Genomic DNA, 20,364 nt, shown 5'->3' with positions numbered 1-20,364 from the left:
ATGCACACCTCTTTGGACATACTGAGTTTAGCCATGTTCCATGTTGGTGCACTCACAGGGGCCATAGACATAAAAAAATTAATCCTGATTTCTGGTGTGCATCCTTGTAGAATTTGTTAATCACGGATTAACAGAATCACAAGCTCCTGTGGTCATGTCTTCCTTGAAATTGGAAGAATTTCAGTGAACTATTTTAATACAGAATAGTGATGGGTTGTGCGTGTTGAGATTTCAGAAGTAGGGGTACAATAGCCAAATATTTAGCCATTCTATTGAAAAGGTTAAATAAGATCTCTCATTCTACCTAAAACCAATTTTTAAAAAAGTTATGATACGTCTGTTTTCTTCATTTTAAAAGGCCCAAAACTTTAGGGCCATACAAGATGCTTGGAAACATAAACAAAATACAAAACAAAACAATCCAGGTCTTCCATAGCATCTGGATTCTTGTGTTTCTTTTAAAAGTTATTTTAAAAAGAATTTTTTGCTGGGCACTGGTGGTTCATGCCTGTAATCTTAGCTACTTGGGAGACTGAAATCAGTAGGTTCGCGGTTCAAAGCCAGCCTGGGAAAATAGTTCGTGAGACCTCATTTCAAAAATAACCAGAGCAGAATGAACTGGAGGCATAGCTTAAACAGTAGCGTACCTTTTTTGCAAGTGCAAAGTCTTGAGTTCAAAACCTAGTACAGCAAAACAACAAATGAAAGAAAGAAAAAGAATTTCCTTCTTTAAGATACCCCTGGAGCTGAGCACAGTGGTTTATACCTATAAACCCAGCTACTTAGGAGGCAGAGATAGGGAGGACTATGGTTTAAGGCCAGCCTGGGCAAAATGTTAGCAAGACCTCATCTCAATGAAAAGAAAACCAGGCATGGCGATTCACTCCTGTCATCCAGCTATGCAGGAAGTATAGGACTGTAGTCTGAGGCCAGGCTAAGCAAAACCAAAACACTCTATCTGAAAAATAACCTAAAGCAAAAAGGACTGGGGGCATCTCAAATGATAGAGTACTTCCCAAACAAGAATTAGGCTCTGAGTTCAAACCCCAATACCACCAAAAGAAAGGAAGGAAGGAGAGAGGGAGGCAGGGAAGGAGGGAGAGAGAGAGAGAGAGAGATAAGGGGGAGAGAGAGAGATAAGGGGGGGAGAGAGAGAAGGGAGGGAAGGAAGAAGGAAGGAAAGAAATACATTATCCCTGGTGGCATTTCCCTTCTGAGATATAGCTTCTGTGTCTGATACAACATCTTTCTCTTTTTTCTTGAAGTTGGGAACACAAGACTTTTCCCCTGTGTGCTGATCAGGTTAGGTTGTCTTGTCTTAGGTTCATCAGATGTGTGCACCTGTACTTCATCAGGTAAAAGAAAAGAGAAATGTGAGCATCCTTTCGGATTGGGGAAGAGTTGAGAATTCACATTTGGCCCACCTTTGTGCTTGTTACGTCTTTATTAAATGTACCCATTTGATCATACGGAAAAGCTAATTTTATTGCCAAGACTTCAACATTGGATGTGTAAAGCCTTTCTAAGCAACCTTGCAGGAGGTTGCTTCTCCTGATGGGGAGAAGGCAGCAGGCCTGGCAAAGAACTCTGCTTGGTCTCTGCTCCTCCCTGTCCCACCGTGAGTGCACACAGAGACACACTTTTCAGTTCTGCCCTCGGGTACACATCCAGAGACAGCCCTGAATGTGAATGTATGTCCACTTGCTGGAAGTGGCCTCTGTCTAGACAGAGGAGGCCTGGGGTCCTAGACCCTAGGCTGTGTGAGAAGGCACTGTTCATCTTTTCAGTTTAGCCTTATCTTGGGGAGCAGCACCGATCTGCAGCCATATATGTGTGCTGTGTCTGCCCATACCTCACTGTGCATGGAGGGGACCCAGATGCTGCTGGTTCCCTTGGGAAGGTGGAGAGAGCTTTAGGGCAGGACACAGGAGACAGTGCCATGGAAGCTAGCTGAGCACAACTTGGCTGAGGAACTGGATGGGTGGACATGGTTTCTTCACACTGAATTTGGGGCAGTGGAGAGGTGAGCCAGCCAGAGAGAAAGCCAAGCAGGGAGGCAGGGGAGATGGAGGGACCTTGCAGAAAGATGCCAGTACTAGAACTCTGGCCACCCTGCACAGCCTTCCCATACCCCCGCCAATGAGTCAGCAGGTGTTTCTGAACTTGGAAGTGACATAAACAGAGCTGGGCTTTAGGAAAACCATTTCTGGCTGTGGTTTGTTTATGCCTCCTACAAATGGGGCTCAGTACCCAGCATGCCTTGGGAAAGTAGATAATATCAAAGATCTCCCCTGATGCTGTAGTTGAAAAATTGTGATTTTGTTTTGTTTTGTTTTCATTGCAGTATTCCCAAACGACATCTTTCCCCAAAGCTGCATGATAGGTAGAGATGTGAGATTTTTATGCTAATGTATTTGGGTGTAGCTATGTACTGTATGTCTGAGTTTATGCTTTCTGGGATGAAGATGATGACTACTCCTACAAAAGCAAAGTGGTAAAATTATTCAATGTTCTGCTTTCTCTTAGAATATAAGAAAGCTCGCCAAGAGATAAAAAAGAAGTCCTCAGATACATTGAAACTGCAGAAGAAAGCAAAAAAAGGTAACTTCAGAAATCCTACCAGTGGCAGAATAACTCTAAGAGAAAGTAAACATGTGCTGGGTGTATCTGTAAAGCAGAAGGTGTTCACTTCCCAGACTTCCTCACATAGGACAGCCCTGGGGAACGGACAGCCCAGTAGACTCTACCTAAATTAAAGCTCTTGCAGTGCAGGCGAGTTAATTCGAATTCCTTGCCAAGTAACACTTGACTGTTCTTTCCCACCTTTGTCTTCACAATCTGCCACTTTCTATGCTGACTGTGCTTTGTAATGTAGCCTATGCATTTCTTGGAAGCTGTGGGATAATGCAAAGAAGCCTTTATGCAAATGTTCTATCGTAATTATCACAGAAATTATGTCATTTTCCCCTCCATCTTTCACAGCCTATAATCTCCGAAACCCTCTATTAAGTCTTGGGAGAGTGTTAGACGTGGCTGCAGGGGGAGCCAGGATCTTTGCTGTCTGGGGGGGATAGGGTGGGGGTTCATGTGTTCATTAGGGCAGAATTCCTAACTCACTGCTAAGGGAAACCAGGCTGGTGCAAGATGCCCCTCCTCCTGTCCCTCCGCTTTTCATTACCAACCAGTGAATTGTCTTGTCTGTAACACATCCTGGCTCCTCCAAAATGGATGGGCGTTTAAAGAGGAAAACCTGGCTACATCCATGTAGCAAGCATTCATAGCATTTCACCAAGACCTAAAGTGTAGGAGCTTGCTTGTGAGCTGGAGGAGCGAACATTCCTTCCAGACTCTTTTTGATACCAAGTTTTTTGAATTGCTGCATCCTTACTGATCAAATAGAGTTCTTCTGTCAGGCCCTGGAGTGACGTTTAGCATTAATTTGGGACAGCAATCTTTTTAGGGAGAGAGCCTCCTCCCCTCTCCACTCCCAAACCCTAGTTTCCTCTTTCTTTTACAAGCATTTCTCATTTGGGATGAAAAGAAAATACACCTGGAGAGTTGGGATGGTAGCGAGCATTGAACAGTGATGACACGACAAAGTTTGTAAGCGTTGACATTAAAAACAGTGCCCTTCCCCTCTATGCTCACAAGTGCCATCAGTCCATGTCAAGATAAAGGCAGCAGGATATTTTCTGTCCCCTTAGCTCTAGCAGTTTCTTTGGGGTGTGTTTTTCTGGTCTGGTGCATCTCAGATTTGCCTTCTACTATCTAACCTGGGAGCTGGAATCTGAACAGTGAGAGGGTTTTTGGCCAGTAATATATGAGTGAGTCTAACAATAAATGTTTGCAAATGAAATTGCTACCGTAGCCGATCAAATCTGGCTGGGCCACATGGCTGATGGCTTGGCAGTGTTAAGTCAGGAGGGATTAATGGGCGTGGAGAGATGGCTCAGGGAGGATTCTTAGGATTAGGAAAGGGTCTGGATTTTGATGAAAAAGATGAGGTTAAAAAACAAACAAACTATTTTTTAGCTCATCCAGACTTCCTTTTTTTAGAGGCCTTAAGTTCTTGGCTGCAGAGAAAATCCTTTTATCTGAGTTTTACATGGAGGCTGAAAGGGTCCCCACCTGCTAGTCAAAGTCACTGACATTGTCCACTTAGCAAAATGTGAACCTCTGGGTGAAGCCTGATAGGTTGATTGCAGTGTAACGTGAAAGGAAATTTCTACCAATTGTGCCTGCCCAGCACCGGCTCAGGCTACCTGGATGATAACCAACCGCCCATGGAACCTGGACGGGAAGATTCAAGACTCGGGATGCTTCTGAGCACATGAAGCGCATCCAGCTCTGGGGCTTGGTAATAATTGGCCTGAGTCGTGAGGCTGTGATAGGGGTTTCTGAAGAAACTGTCCTTTCAGCCCTGCCAGTCTCAGGCACCAGGATCACCAGAGCATAGCTTGCGACATTTTGGGTAGTTTTCTAGCTACTTCAAGGACAACCTGAAAACATTTTGTTTATTTTTTTTCCTAAAATACATAAGTGCATTTTTTTTGGCCAGGTGCTCATATTTGTATGTTTTAGGGTGAATGTAGCCCTTCAGAAGGTTCTGGAGTCATTATTCTGACCAGAATCTTGTAGGGTGCTCTACTAACAGACATATGACTGAGAATAGGATGAAAATGCCATCATTTAAGGCTGGCAAAAAATCTGAAAGCTTTTTGAAATCTGAAGGGTTGTTGGAGGCTCTGGTTGAGCTGAAGTTTCCTTCCTGCCAGCACACCTCTTGAGGTATTTGTTCAAGCACCTTCAAGTAGCAGCTTCCTGGACTCTTGGCTTATAAAATGTTAGTGTGTTAGCTTGAACAAAGGCTTTGGAAGCAGTATATGTCCTCACAGAGCTGAATCTGATCTACACAGCAAAACAATCACACTCTCAAGCAGTTTTCTGCCATACCTTTTCAAAAACTGTGATCTTTGATTTAGAAATTTTTCTGATGCCCCTTTTGAAAAAATTGTGAATGCCATTGTGCACACAAGTAGGGCTTAGCCTTGTCCTTCATGTAGGCAGATGTCTCATATGGAATGTGTCTTGTGAGCACTCAGTTACCCTGCTTTCCTACTCTGCAAACCTCACCTTTCATCACATTCTTTGGTTGACTCTCTCTACTTTAGAGAGTGATAATTTATAATCTAAAGCTGTCAAAAACACTTTAAGTGGTTTGTGTTTTGTTAGGTTCTCCCCCCAAAATTGTTTTTTTTTTCACATAAATAAGTCTATTGAAAAAATACATAATTCCTTATAAATATAATAATCCTCTCTAGACTGCTATCATGAGGATAAATAATACCAAAATTTCTCTACCCACGTAATAAATAAGCAACCTTATCACAGATCAACATCATAAGTCAGTCAGTACTGGTAATTTTCAACATGCAAGTCTTTTAGAATTAATGGACTGATTAACTTGTTTCTTAGCTGTCTGGGCTAATAGATGCATCTTGTCATTGCTGAACCTTGGAGATCTGGGTGTCATCCTAAAGCTGTTGGCTTTAGGGGCTCAGGATTGCTGCTCCATGGGCAAAGACCCGGGCAGCTACAGCTACAAAGGACTGGAGGCTGCGAAGGATCTTGAAGTAGAGGAGGAGGCGCTGCCATGGCTGGCTTGGAGTAGGGCTGGGAGTCTCTTGAGTCTCCCAGGACTGACCCTCAGGCTGCAGGAGTTGGCTGAGGCCCACTGGGGGGGGCATGAAGCTGGCCCACGGGCCATCAGGGAGTAGAGGAGGTTCTCCTATGAAAACGTCTGAGCCCAGCAGCTTCTCATAGAAAATCAGACCCTGGTGGATCCTTTGCAAGCAGAACTGACTGTTGTCCCTGAGTCCTTGGGGATCACAGCCGTCCTCACACTGGATATGGGGAACATCATTTGTAGTTTCCTCATCTCCCTCTTCTCTTAGTAGATCCATATGTGCCACTGGTGGATGTGCATTCCCGGCCAGCAAGCAGAGCTTCTATGAAAGCTGCTTGCACTGATCCCAGGCAGGGTTGCTGCTTCCAGGCACAGCCCAGCCTTGAGCAGTCCAGGGAAGCAGCAATAGCAGCACCACAGCTCTGCTCCCCAGCGTTTTGTTGTCTGCTTCTCAAATCTGGCTGCTTCTGCGACCTGCACCAGTTCTTGTGGCATCTCTGCCCACTTCCCTTTGCTCTAAGCCTGATTCTCTATGGTTGTCTCTGGTTCTCGTTCTCTCTGTTGTTCGCTGAGTGTCTGTACTGCTTCTTGTTTCTTTCCCCAGTTGTTTTAAAGCAACTTGGGGTATGCTCCAGCCTGGTGGGTGTCCGTGCTGGTCTTTCTTAAGGTAGACTTGTTGACTGCCAACTAGGGGTATACACCAGGAAAGAGAGAGACTTCCCCTATTCTCAGGGAAGTTCTCCTCAAGGGCAAAGGGTCAAGGACACAGGGTGGAGCCAGCTTTGTCCATTGAAGCTGTGGAAATGGCCCCAGCTTTGAGTGGTGTCACCTGAACACTCTTCTTGCTGCATGATGTCAGCTCTCTGCCTTTGGGGTCCTGGGTTCTCCCAAGTAAGAGAGGATCAGAAATAAGAGATGTTTTAGGTTGCCACCTTTGCCCCTTACTATATGAGACGTGTGTCCTTCCTTTTAATTTAACTCCATATTGTAACTATCATTGGTTATTTATCTTATTTTGTGTTGCTGGGGATCAAACCCAGGGACTCATGCATGTTAGCCAAGTGCTCCAGCACCAACCCAAACCCCATATTATTAACTTAAATTTAAAAATTGGTTTTGGGATGAAACTCAGTAGATCAGTTGCCTAGTATATGTAAGGCCCCATGTCTGATCCCTAGCACCACAAAATAATAAAAATTAAAACTAAAAAATGAGGACCAGGAGTGGTGACTCACACCTGTAATCTAGCTACTTAAAAGGCAGAGATCTGGAGGATCATAGTTCAAGGTCATCCCAGTCATAAATGTGTGACCTTATTCGAAAAATACCTAAAGCAAAAAGGACTGGGGCATAGCCCAAGTGTTAGAGTGCCTGCCTAGCAAACTCAAGGCCATGAGTTCAAGTCCTAGTACCACCAAAAAATTAATTATGGTAAAACCTTCTATTTCAGTCCATAACCATTAAAAGTTTATCAAGGACTTGCTTTGAGAAGGACAGCTGGAATAATTATATGTTAGCCCTTTAAATAGTTGAATCTACCATTTTCACTAGGGTCTGCAAAGCCAAGGTTATAAATGTCATAAATATACTCACAGAGTTCCAAAACAGCATAGCATTTGCCATTGTATTAAAATTTTAGGTTCTTAATATTTTTCCCATTTTTTTTAATCCCACCTTGAACTTTGTTTCCAAGTTCTAAATCACACTTGAAAGTTTTCTTGCTGAGGCATCTGAATTGACCTCTTCTGGGTATGTGTTCTTCATCACTGTTATCTAAGTGCTCACCCGCTAGGGGTGATTATTTCAGCTAGGACGATTTCTGCTCAGGTGAGAAGGGAATACCAGCCAGGCAGGAAGGGAGAACTTGGCTGGCCTCTCTTGCTGAATGTGGGTTGGATTGCCTGACCATACTGTGTGGCAGCAAGTCGTGGGCTGTCCAGCTCATGAGCAAAAGGTAAGGCAGTGCTGCTGGAATACTAGTTTGACTTTATTGTTTTCCTTTTTGTGTCAATTGTGTATCCTGCACTTGCTCACCGTGCGCCCCCTGCCTGCCAGTGGACGCTCTGGGTAAGTCTACACCCTGAAACTCTGGTGGCTGGTCACGGTGTGGTCCTCGCTGTGGGCTTTCCATGGTTGTTCAGGCCTACGCTAGTTGCCCAAGTTTTCTTGCCAGCTCAGAACAATCAATTGTGCCTAATTAATTTCCCATAATGTTAAGAAAATTGTGTGTGTGTGTGTGTGTGTGTGTGTGTGTGTGTTTTAATCATTTTCTTTCTTGTATGTTTGGTCATTGAGAGTGTTAGCGGCACATTCTGTGAGCCGTCACATCTTCATAATTCAGTATTAGACTCATGGAAAAAAGAAATACCAAGTGATTTATCCGTTCCAGAATAAATCAATGTATTTATACATACATACATACATACTCACATAGATATGAATGTATGTATCTTTTCCACAAACAAAACATAAAGAACTACACTAAATAACTCCTCAAACTAATTTCTAAGTCAAATTTGGCTATATTAAGCTTGCAAAATAGCTACCTTTGTCCATCTAGGACCAGTTAGTTCTTTCCCAACCAACCAATCATTCATTTAGAAAAAAAAAGTATTTCTTATTTCAGCAGAGTCTGTGAAATGTTTCATTTCAAAAGTCTCAGATCTTCAAGTTCAGAATGGTTCTCCTGGCTGACTGTGAGCCTCACTGTGGGTGATCACGCTACTAAACCGCAAGTGGCTTTGGCATCTTGTGCTGTCCCTCTGTCTTGGGAAAGGCCTGTCTGTGAGGTGTCCACGTGACTCTTGCCTGAGTGTACCCAACTGTTCTGAGCCTTGCACTGACAGCTTCCAAGAGGTATTCGAATTGGATTCTATCACCCACGATCCAATCCACAGGAGTCTCCTTTGAAAAGTGGGACCACGATGGCCTGCTGTCACCAGGGGCACAGTTCTGCTTCTGTGTCCCCACGTGGTGATGTTGGGCTAGTCATTCCCCACCTTTTAAAAGGACAATTCCTTCTATTGTCAATACTGTGATTATAAAGCCACCTGAACAGTTTTCAGTAAGCCTTTGGAAGGAAGGTAAGACATGGCCCATTTTTGCCACATTCACATTACATAAAATTTATCATTTTAACCATTTGAAATTATATGTTTTGGTGGATTTTATACATTCACAATGTTATGCAACCATTACCACTATCTAATTTTAATTGCCCCCAAGAGATAACACATGCCTATATTCAGTTGTCACTCCCTGTTCCCTCCCTCCAGCCGCCCAGCCCTGGCAGCTCCTCACCTGCTTTTTGTCTTGGGTTCGCCCTTCTGGATGTTTCATATGAATGGAATCAGACAGTCTGGGGCCTTTTGAGGATAGTCTCTTGACTCTCAAGTATTATGAGACCCTTTACTGAGAGCCCGACATGAGCCAGTCCTTGGGGTAAATAGCATTTTGTTTGTTTGAATTGATGGGAGGTAGTTTTGGAAAGGATGAAGAAGCCATACAGCCTTTTGGCTTTGTAACTTCTGAAGAGTGTCTGCTCATCATAGTCAAAGATACATCTCTGCAGTCCGTCTTAGTTCTCGGTCTGGCTGGGGCAGGTTTATAGGGCAGAGTTTCAGTATTACACGTGTCAGTAGCTGAGACTGAGGACGGAAAGCTAGAAGAGCTGACATCCTTAAAGAGCTCATAAGTTTTAAACCATTTTTGAGCATAGAAATTTTTATTTTAATAAAGTTTCATGATAGTCACAGTGTTCTTGGGGCTGGGGTGTAGCTCAGTGGTAGTGCACTTGCCTGGCCCTTGGTTCAATCCCCAGCACCACCAAAAAGAAAAAAGTCTGGTTTAGAAAGTGAAAATGAATATGTATGTATACATATACACATATATGCATTTATATACACGTGTATGTGTATAATGGATGGCTGGGTGGAACAGTCCTTTGGCTAGTTAGAATTATTAACTTTAAACTCCAGCTCCCTGGGTAAGCAATGCTAGGAATTTATAAATATTAAACACACGTTTGGCCTGGGAGGAGATAACTGTTCCTCTAGGGACTTGGGATGCCTCAAACCCAGGTTGTTTAATCTGGAGTGCTCAGTGCTGTGATGAATATAAGCAAAAGATATGGCACAGGGCTCAGAGGAGGGAACACAGGAGAGAGGTGTTCAAGGCAGAGGGGACGGGATGAAAGAAATGACTGTCACATGTAGTCAGGAGAACAGAAATGGTGAAGGGTAAACGTGTTGCAGAGAGGTTTCTTAGGCACAGTGTATGTAATACCTAGGGATAGCCTTGAGGCAGGTCATGGTCCCACCCAGGGTACATTGCCCTCATAGAAAAACCACAGTGACCCTCAAGCCACCCAGCCACTGGCTTCCTGGGTTGTGCCTTCCAATCTGCCTCCAGGATGGTTCAGTTCCATCACTGGGCCTCATTTGTAATCAGATTGCAAACTGCACCACATGACTCATCCCATTATCCTTGCTACCCTGAAGAAAGCCCATGCTGAGTTGACATCTGTCCTGCCAGTGGTGGTTTATATACCTCACCATGTCCAGCACACACACACATTGCCACAGCCTTTGTCCTGTGCTACACAGCCTGCAGATGCCTCTCTGAATGACCCTGAAGCCTGCAATCACTCACTGTCTGCCTTGCCTTGGGGTAATAATTGAATGGGTCCCCTCTAGACACTCCTCCAGTGCTTGGAGGCCCCTTCCCCAGATAGAGGTCAGTGAGGTGAGGAAGATGGCGACTAGTGGTTCCAGCTGTTCCTTTGGGGCCATGCCCAGTGTCAGAAGGCAGATGGGGAAATGGCAAGGGTAGGTGCAGCCAGGCTCCCCACCCTGGTGTGGAAACTGACTGGGGGATTTTCCCTTCCAGATCTAGCGTCCAGATCAGGACCTCCAACAGTTCTCAGTGGAGACGTTTGAGTTTAACCCAGCAAGCTTTTGCACAGGCTGTAGCATTTCGGATGAAAGCACATAGTCTTCAGAGGCCAGGTAGCTCCTTAGAGGGACTTCTCAGCAGATGGTTTTGGTGTAAACAGGCCATGCAGACCCCATGTAAGCCTAGAGCTGCCAAGTCTCTTTTTTGCACAACTGGAAGAACCTGGTGAAGCCTCATGCTGACCTGGTCCTTGGGGGCCTCATGTGTGACTCTGGGACTGGAATGTCCCTGTGCACCTTGAGACTGTTGTCAAGGTACCTTGCACCTAGCTTTCACAAAGCTGCCTACAGAGTCCAGGGGAAAGAATTTACAGTGTGAAATCAAGACAGGAGCTGAGCACTTTTCTTAGCATTGATTTTGACCAAATACAAAATAGGAGAGAGTTATAAGGACAACTTGCTTGAAAGTATGGGTTTTACCCCCAAGGAGAACACTATACAGGATGTTACAGAGCAGGACTAGAGTTGCATATCACAAGCCATTCAGTGTTCCCAGGGCTAATTGATTCCCCTCTGATGCCTTTCTTTCATTCATGAACATCCTCCTTAACTACTTCTATTGAGTCTTGTGAAGCAAATCCTCCTTCCCTTCCTCCCTCCGTCCTTTCCTTCCTTCCTCCGTCCTGTCCTTCCTTTCTTTCCTTTCCTTTCCCTCCTGAAAATAGGTATGAGGGCATAATAGGTGTGTTGGATCTATTAGCTGCTTCAGAGGCACTCGTAGTCTCTGCCCACATATTGTCCCCAGGATGATGAAGGCATTTATGTTCTTTCTTAAATGTCAGTTTCCATGGTAACATCAAGTCTCTCTAGCACCCGCTGAGTGTGTACAATTCAATTAATTTCTGATACCAACTGTGCAGGTTAGCCCAGATGCCACAAGGTAAGGCTCAGTTCCACAAGACCTACCCTAATTTTAGTCAACAGCCTCTCCCCACACTTCTGCTTAGCCAGGCACAAATTCAAAGCTTCCTATAGCCCAGTTTGGTAGTTCCCTAGACTCATAGATCATAGGAAAATACTATACGTTAAAACAATCAATTTTTACAAAGAGAAAAAAAATGAACAGCCTGGGTCAGCACAGAGCTTCCATGCCCTCTCCAGACACCCCAATATATCCAACTTGGAAGCTCCCTGAATTTGTTGATTAGAAGTTTTTATGGGGGTTTCAGGAGAGCCCATTACATAAGTGTGATGGAGGAATTCATTGATCATTCGTAATTGAACTCAGTCTCCACACCTTTTGCCTTAGCTGGAGGTTAAGGGTTGAGACTGAAGGCTCCAATCTTCTATGAAGTGTTTAGTTTGCTCTCCCACTCCCAAGTCATCCAAAGCAGGTCACCCACTCCCCTGAGAGTCCCCTCATTAGCATAACAAAGATACCCCTGTCATTCAGAGAAATTCCAAGGGTTTTGAAGCTCTTGGCTAGGAGCTGGTCTAGAGACCAAATATGTATTTTCTTTTTATTGCTGCTCCTTAGTATTCTAACACTTCAGACAACGTAACATTGATGGCCTGGTTTGTTATGGAGGAAGTGCTGTGGTTGTATAGAGAAGGAAGGAAAGAAGGAAGGTTCCATGGGAGAGGTGAAGGTTCCCAGGTGGAGGCAGTGCCTAGCAGACTCTGGAAAGCTGAATTAAGAAGAGGACTAAGGGATGAGTGGGATGAGCAGTGAACATGCAGTCCAGGAGGAGGAAGTGTGTGTGAAAGCACACACAGAATCTATCTTGGGAAGCTGGACTTGACTTTCATTGTCATTTCATTCATTCAGTATTGATTGCTGTCTGCTAGGTGTTATGTGCAAGATGCTGGGGAAGCACAATAATCAATGCATAGCCATATCCTTCTGGAGTTCACAGAGGAGGACGGTGATTCCTTTCTTCCCCATCCTAAGTGTCACAGCTGCAAGACAGGTTAACAAGAGGAAGGAGCAAAGTTAACATGTTTACATGATACAGGAGCCGTCAAAGACACTGAGGAAAATGTCTGTTGTTTACTTCCATTTGTTGACACAGGGACAGCTATGCAGAAGTGTGATTGGACAGAAGGGACTGTGTAGGAGCAGGGAACCCCACAAGCCTCTCTGCTCAGAATCTTCTTGGCCTCTCTATGTAGCATTCCTTCCTTCCAGGTGCAGGCAGGACCCCTCTGAATTAGGGCTTGTGAGCTACTGTCAGACAAGGTGGGCCAGACAATTTCTTTGTGGCCAGCTGTGAGACAGAAAGGTGTACGTGTGTGGGGGGGTGTGGGGTGAAAGGCATGTTAGAATGATATTTTTAGGCCTTAGGGAAAAAGGAGTTTTACTTTCTTTGATCCATCTTGGGAGAGAGGAATTCTAGTTTCTATGACTAACCTCAGAGAATAAGGGGCAAGAGGTAGGACAGAAGGTCAGAGGTTCTGAGGCTGCTTCCGAGGCCGTCCAGTGTCTGTTAATGCAAAGTATGCAGCTCCTGCCAAAACACCATACTTTTCTAAGCCCCCAGTAATAGCTGTAAACAATTAGGCAATTGCCCTTGGAGTTTGGCAGTTTACTGAATGACAAGTGGAGATGGGTGCTGATAGGAGGGGGGCCAACCCAGACTGGAAGCTGGGGACCTTAGGAAATTGTTTTTCCCATGCTCAGCAAAGACAGAGAGCACACAGGAGTTTGAGGCCTTACACAAGTGTTGTGGCTCTCTTCAGGATGAGGTGGAGGGAAATCTGGAGAGGTGAGCAGGGACCAGGTCATGGCCTTATATAAGGACTGTGAGGGAGCCCTTGAGGACTTCTTGGCTTCTATAAAATTCCACCATGACAACATATTTAGATTAGACTGTGGCCCAGCCAGAAACCCATGTAGCAAGTGACTCTTGTTGTCTGGACAGGTGGTGACTAGGACTCAGGGAAGAGGCCACAGGGATGGAGAGAGATGGATGGATTTGAGTTATTTAGGAGAAATGTAAGTACAAGGGAGAGCAGAAGGTGATGGCAGGTTTTCTAGTAAGGCAACCAAATGACAATGGTAGAGTGTTTCTTTAACCATAAAATGGGGAAACTCAAATTTCTCTGCTTGAGTCCTTGTGGGCGGTGAGCTACAGGTGGTTGTTCTCTGAGATGTCGTTTCTTATTCTTTGCTTTAATTTTAAACAGCTGATTGCCTAGTGGCGCAGTCTATTTTCTGTTGCTATAATTGAATACCGGAGACCAGGTAATGTATAAAGAGGTTGATTGGCTCATGTTTCTGGAGGCTTGGAAGTCCAACAGCATGACATGACACCTGGTGAGGACCTTCCTGCTGCATCACAACATGGCAGAGGGTGTCACATGGCAAGGCATCAAGTGTGCTCCCTGCAGTCTTTCTTCCTCTTCTATAAAGCAAGTGATACCATCATGGAAGCCCCACCCTCATGACTTCATCCAGTGCTAATTATGTCCCAAAGCTTCCCACCTCTAAATACTATTGACATGGGAATTAAGGGATTAAGTTTCCAAAAGTGAATTTTGGGGATACATTAAAATCAGAGCACACAGGGACTAGCAAAGACTGCTAATGGTGAAACTCTCACCTTTATTGAAAGACTTGTGGGAGCTTTTGCACTGAATATGTCAAACTTAAACTAAAGAAAGCTGAGTTTTTAAAATCCCACCCTACCCTGCCTACTGTCCCCTGAATAATTGCCCAGTGTCAAGACAATTCCAGGGATGCGATAGCTGGCAGCACCTGGCCCTTCTTGAGTGCTTATGGTCACCTGTGCAGGAGTTGTTTGGAATGCTCCATGTGAATGAATTCCTTTGCTCTCACATCAACAGGTGAGCTAGGTACCACTCATATTCACATCTCATGGGCAAAGGGAAACTGAGGCTCCATAGGTAGAAAGAATAGTAGGAAGTGAGTTTGTCTGCAAATTTTTAAAGTTTTAAGCATCCAGTCTTATTTGATCAAATCTTTCTTTCTTTTGGTTTATGGTCATTTTTTCCTTTGGGGAGTCAATTTTCCTTTGGGGTGTAAAGGTAGAAGTTGTACAGGAATGATCAAAACAGCCTCCTTTTGATGGGACAGGGAATTCTCACTTGAAATTCTAATCTCCAATGTCACCTTGCATGTCTACTTCGATATTTGTATTCCATATTGCAGTGTTTATATCCCACATCAGTATTCATATTCAGATTTCATTGACTCTAGGAAACCATCAACTGTTAGGTGTACCGTTACTTTCCAGACCACTAAAAAAGAGGGAAAAAAAAACCTGCCAACTAAACTATGATATATACCATTGGTAGTAAGACACTGTCTGATTTGTGAGGGGTAAAAATGTGAAGGAATGGGTAATATTGCATCTGTATGTGTGCGGGAAGATGGAAGTCATTTTGCAGGGTTCTGATGGCTTCCCCCAGTATTTGTGGCACAAGAAAGAAATGCGTTGGGATATTTTGCAGCAGCAGTCTTGGCGCAGTGCTGAGAGTGGCCTCTGGTGCAACGATGAAGTTCACCGTGTGGGCTGCATATAGGAGGCTGGGCAGTTGTAGATAAAGCCAATCACACTAGGCTCTTCGATTGGGCTGTTATAAAAGGACAGGAATGTTGAGCTGCTGGTATGTTGTCCCCAGCTTGTCTTTGCTGTGATCAGGAAGCAAAAGAATGTGGGCTTCTGACAGAGAAGGATGGGTTGGATTCTAGCTGCATCCATTAGAAGCTCAACACCAGGAATGGTGGCCCTGTGCAAGTCACTGTGCCTCAGTCTCAGTTTTCCATTCTACAAAGGTTAATTCCTGCCTTGAGTGTTTATGCAAAGATAAAGGGTAAATGTTGGGAAGTGGATCCTCACTTCATTGCAAAGCTTTGTAAATTCTCTCTTCTTAATTAAAATACACATTCCGCCCTCCTTCAGGGGTGCTGACTTACCTTGCAGCAGCTGCCTATCCTTAGTGCTTTGCCCCAGCTGTGCTTTCTGCAAAGAGAATAGTCATGTGACCCCCCATATTGGTGGAAAGGGGCTCCTGGTGGCCATTGATCAGAATTCCCCAGCATGACTACAATCAAGGTGTGGAAACTGGGGGTGAGGGGAAAAATCTCCAGACTGAGGATGACTTAGATCTTACAGAAAAGGCCTAAAGTAAGTCGTGGCTCAGGAATTTTGCCTGGAAAGCCCATCTAAGTCATGTAAGCCCTCCCTTCTTCTGGCTACTTAGCAGTCCTGGAATTTGCTGGTCTGAGACATTAGGCCATTTAAGGGCATGATGGTTGAGCAAACGCTGGTCAAGTTATTACATCAGTGCCTCATTCATTTGCAGATATTTGAGTACCTACTGTCTTCCAGGTCAGCATGCTGAATGAGAAGATACAGTGCAGGCAAAACTGTGCCTGCTTTCTGCCCTCCTGGGGCTTTCCATCAGCAGAGGGAACTGACTTTGAGCAAACAACTAGGGAAATATGACTTGCTGTGAAGGATAAGGAACTTCTGGCCAGGGGAGAGGGTTCCAGGAGGGTTGGGCTTCTCTCAGGACTGGAGACCTCAGGGTGAGCAGGTGGCAGGCAGGAGGGACAAGGGAGTATGTATGTGAACATGGAACAGCACCAGACCCTAGAGGTGTAGAAAGGGGTGGGGAGGAAGAGGCTCACAGGGGACAGGCTGGGGCATCACCAATGCTATGAAAATTGTGGATTTTCTCTGCATGTATTATAAAATGCCAGCTATGCAATTAAATCCACCTACACTGAATGTATGCACGATACAGCCCACTAGTAGTGAAGCACTCAGATGCTGTAAACACTTTCTTTGTAACCTGTAAAACAGTGTGGCCAATTAAAGGCCTTGTGGGTGAGACCCCATGGCTTAGGCTGGTAGGGTCCTTTAAATCTCAGCCTCTTCTATGCTGCTGTAATATCAAAACATGAAGGCCTGCAAACCAAGCCAGATGGGTTTTATTGTTTGTTTGCTTGTATGTTTTGTTTGTTTTTGGTGATGCTGGGGTTTGAACTCAGGTCTTTGCAGGTCTGCCTGAGTGGCAGATACTCCACCACTTGAGCCACACTCCTAGTTCTTGTTTGTTTTTGAGACAGGATCTCTCTGTGTAGCTCAGGCTGGCTTTGAACTCAAAATTCTCCTGCCTCAGTCTCCTGAGTGCTGGGATTATGAGCTAGTGTTACCATGCCTGGCTTCAGAATGTGTTTAACATTGGTGGAGGGGTGCACAGGGAAGCTGGGGAAGATGGCAGATTTGCAAAATCTGCCTGAATATGCTTTGATTATGGGAGCATTTTTTAAAAAAACATAGAGTATAATTATAAGAAACTGGAAAATGCATATCTGCATATCTTTACTTCCTTTCACAAGTTATAAGACATGTCTGCTTTAATTAATGACAGGTTTTTGTGCCAGGTGAGGTGGCACACCCCTATAGTCTCAGCACTCAGGAGACTAATGTTGAGAAGGATCTTGAGTTAGAGGCCGGCCTGGGTTACATAGTAAAATCTTGTCTCAGAAAAATAGTAAAAATTAGTAACAGGCTTTGAAAAATGTATCTGCTTAGGAAAGTAAAGTGAATATGCTATCTAATTTGGTAAGTATAAATTTATATAACTCTATGATTATAGCAAAGTTATTTTAAATATGTGTTATGTTATAATTAGAGGACTTTCAAATTGTAGTATTCTAAAAAAGTGTAATCTGTAAAGATTGCTCTAATTACGGTTACAGTGAGAACATCTCCACTTTGGGTATATCAAGCACAATGATTATTGCTTAAATTCACTAACATATTATTATATTTATAAAATAACTGCAGAAGAAATTATTTCATGTCCTAGTTGGATATTTAAGATGTAGTCATCTTTGAGGTCCACAAATCCCAAACTGTGTTGGTGTTGATTTAATAAAGCTGTCTCTCCATGTTCCCAGGGGATTGGTTCCAGGACCCCCACAAAAACCAAAAATCGTTGGATGCTCATGTCCTTATATTAAATGTCAGACCTGAATATAACTTACACCCTTCCCTATACTTTAATTCATCTTTAGATTGCTTTTAATAACTACTAGCTACTCAGGAAGCAGTGGTAGGAGGACTGCAGACTGAGGCCAGACCCAGGCACAAAGTGTGACCCTATCTGAAAAGTAAATGAAAGCAAAAAGGGCTGAGGGCATGACTCAACTGGCAGATGCATGAGGCCCTGAGTTCAAACTCAAGTCCAACCAAAAGGAGGAAAAATTTTTAAAAAATTGTACCTGTTCTGAACATTTATAGGCCTTTGTCTTGTCATTATTCCCTAAGAAATGAAATACAGAATGGCATCTATTTTCATAGCACTGGTGATGCCCCAGCCTTCCCCTGCCATGAGCACAGGCCATGGGTTAGGTAGATGTCACTGTGAGGGAGTGTTGCTCCCAGAAGATCTCTGGAGAGAATGCCAGGATGTTCTTACGGGGTTTCTATCCACTGAAAACATGAAACCAAATGGTTTTGGTGGCCAGGTTAATAATGGGAAAATTATATGTAGTGAAAGACCACTCTTGAAAATGCCTTAGATGGCCAGTTAATATAGTATAAACACCTTTGTGAGGGGGTGGGGGCAGGGGGGAGAAATGACCCAAACATTGTATGCACATATGAATAAAAGAAAAAAAAATTAAATAAAATAAAATAAACACCTTTGTGTATGTGTATATAAAGAAATGGCAGAAGATTGTCTGGGGTTGGGGGTTAGATGTAACTAAATGGAAGATTGGGTTGCCCTGAAAATAAGTGGAAACTTCCTGTGTAGCAGGTTACTTATGTACTGTAACTGTTGGACAAAATCTGTCACCTTAGATATTATTATATCCATCATACATTTGTGCTCATTTGAACTATGAACGTTTTATATATATATAAATATATACACATACACAAAGGTGTTTATACTATATTAACTGGCCATCTAAGGCATTTTCAAGAGTGGTCTTTCACTACATATAATTTTCCCATTGTGTGCCAATTTAGAACTTATTCCCCGTATAAGAAATGACTTTCAATTACTAAAATCTGGCTACTTTTTTTCTGTCGGAATATTCTTTAAGTCCAACCACCTCTTGCTCCAAATTAAGCTTTCTCATTTGCTTCTGCAAAAGAATATGGAATATATTCTTAGCGCTGAAGCAGTTTTCTCTGACCCTTTCTTCAACCTAAGTGGTGCATTCCATTAGCCGTTTTTTGTCATCCTTAGTGCATACATGGTGCTGATCCAGCCACTTATAAGGTGGTGGAACCCATCATCCCGCCAGAGGCACTGGACAGAGAAGGGGCTGAGTGCTTGGGGACTTGGGCTGTGAGGACTCCTTTGTACATTTCTCTCTGTGATCTTGGACTTCTCTAGGGCTTAACTTGAAATGTGACCAGATGGGCATGGATACTCCCAAGGCCCCTTCCAGCTCTAATACTGTATATTTAAAAATTATTAAACAGGCATTTACTGAGCACTTTCTGTATACACATATTGTCTTGGAGAATATTCAGGGAAAAGCCAAAACTCTGCCCTGAACGAATTTAGAAATTCTTTCTCTCCCTTGGGTGGCAGGTGAAGCCCCTTCATGGAGACCCCAGTGAGGAACCTCAAAAGGTGACCACCCTGTTGTCCCCACCTACAGATCAGATTTGCAGGAACTGCTCCTTGGACACAGTACCTCTTTACCCACGTTTCTCTTTTAGTGCAGCAAGCCTCTTCAGCAAAGAGCCAAATATGCTTGGTCCCAAGCCATACAGTTTATGTCAAACCCTCCACTTTGCAACCAGATCAGGTATAGACAGTATATAAATGTGGCCGTGTTCTAATAAAACTTTATTTATACAGACAGCTTGATATTTATGTCCTGTAGTTGCTTAAAAGATAACATCCTGTCTGAAACTCTAAAAATGAGGTGGATGAGATGTCTCTGTGGATGAGACATCTAACTGGGGTCTGTAAATGTGTCCAGATGAGAAGACAACATGTTTTCTGTACAGTCAGCCTTGTCTGTCACCAGCAGAAACCTGACTGTAGATCTTTTGTTCCTGGGCTTGTTCTACAGGAAGAGCACTGGGAACCCTCCACTAGGTAGTTAAGGATTCCTGTGGTTCCCAGAGCCAGGTTGCTGATGCTTCCACCTTTGTCTTCAGGGACAGAAACTTGTACCCAGACAAAGGCTCTTTGGTTGAGGTTGACCCAATAAAGCAAGCTTGTTCCTGCTTTTGGAACTGTCCACAGGCCCTCACCTTGTTCATCTATCCCTGGCCTCTTCAGGATGTTCTAAAGGAGAGAACACTGCTGGCTGTGTATCCCAGGGTTTTGTTGGCAGAGGGCTCTGTGTGTTGCACAAGGCAATGAGATAAGACAGGAAGTGACCGCAGGAGATTCTCCATGTCATGATCAAATCAGATAATTGTGCCCCTCAGGTATTGGAAATTGGAAATGGCTCATCCTAGAAACCCAGCCACTTTAAATCGTTTGGGTGCATAAATAAATAATTTTTATAAGTCTTGGAAAATGGTGGTTAGGACTCCAGGGAGGAGGGGCATTTGTTCTATAAGCTGGTGTTTCAGCAAGCCACCTCTGTGGCTTTGTTTTGTTTGCAGGGAGAGGGGACATTCAGCCTCAGTTGGACAGTGCTCTCCAAGATGTCAATGACAAATATCTCTTGTTGGAAGAAACAGAAAAGCAGGCTGTCCGCAAGGCTTTGATTGAAGAGCGCGGCCGGTTCTGCACCTTCATCTCCATGCTGCGACCAGTAATAGTAAGTTG

At 44.0% G+C, this 20,364-nt stretch overlaps 1 protein-coding gene and 1 pseudogene across 16 annotated transcripts in view; one reads left to right on the top strand and one right to left on the bottom strand.

The window, feature by feature from the left end:
- Mtss1 (MTSS I-BAR domain containing 1) overlaps nucleotides 1-20,364 on the top strand; it is a 149,020-nt gene that overhangs the window by 115,170 nt on the left and 13,486 nt on the right. For 9 of the 16 annotated variants that reach the window (XM_074069183.1, XM_074069176.1, XM_074069182.1 and 6 more), the window contains 3 exons: nucleotides 2,527-2,601; nucleotides 7,742-7,753; nucleotides 20,199-20,356. In XM_074069183.1, the coding sequence (XP_073925284.1) occupies nucleotides 2,527-2,601; nucleotides 7,742-7,753; nucleotides 20,199-20,356 (245 nt within the window). The remainder of the gene's footprint in view (nucleotides 1-2,526; nucleotides 2,602-7,741; nucleotides 7,754-20,198; nucleotides 20,357-20,364) is intronic. The other 7 variants (XM_074069185.1, XM_074069190.1, XM_074069180.1 and 4 more) reach the window with 1 other exon arrangement.
- Nucleotides 5,476-6,537, bottom strand: LOC109688129 (interleukin-23 subunit alpha pseudogene; annotated as a pseudogene).

Source organism: Castor canadensis, chromosome 3, assembly GCF_047511655.1.
Source record: "Castor canadensis chromosome 3, mCasCan1.hap1v2, whole genome shotgun sequence".
NCBI lineage: Eukaryota > Metazoa > Chordata > Mammalia > Rodentia > Castoridae > Castor > Castor canadensis.
Note: the sequence above shows the minus strand (reverse complement) of the source record. Positions and strands in the feature narration are given on the sequence as shown.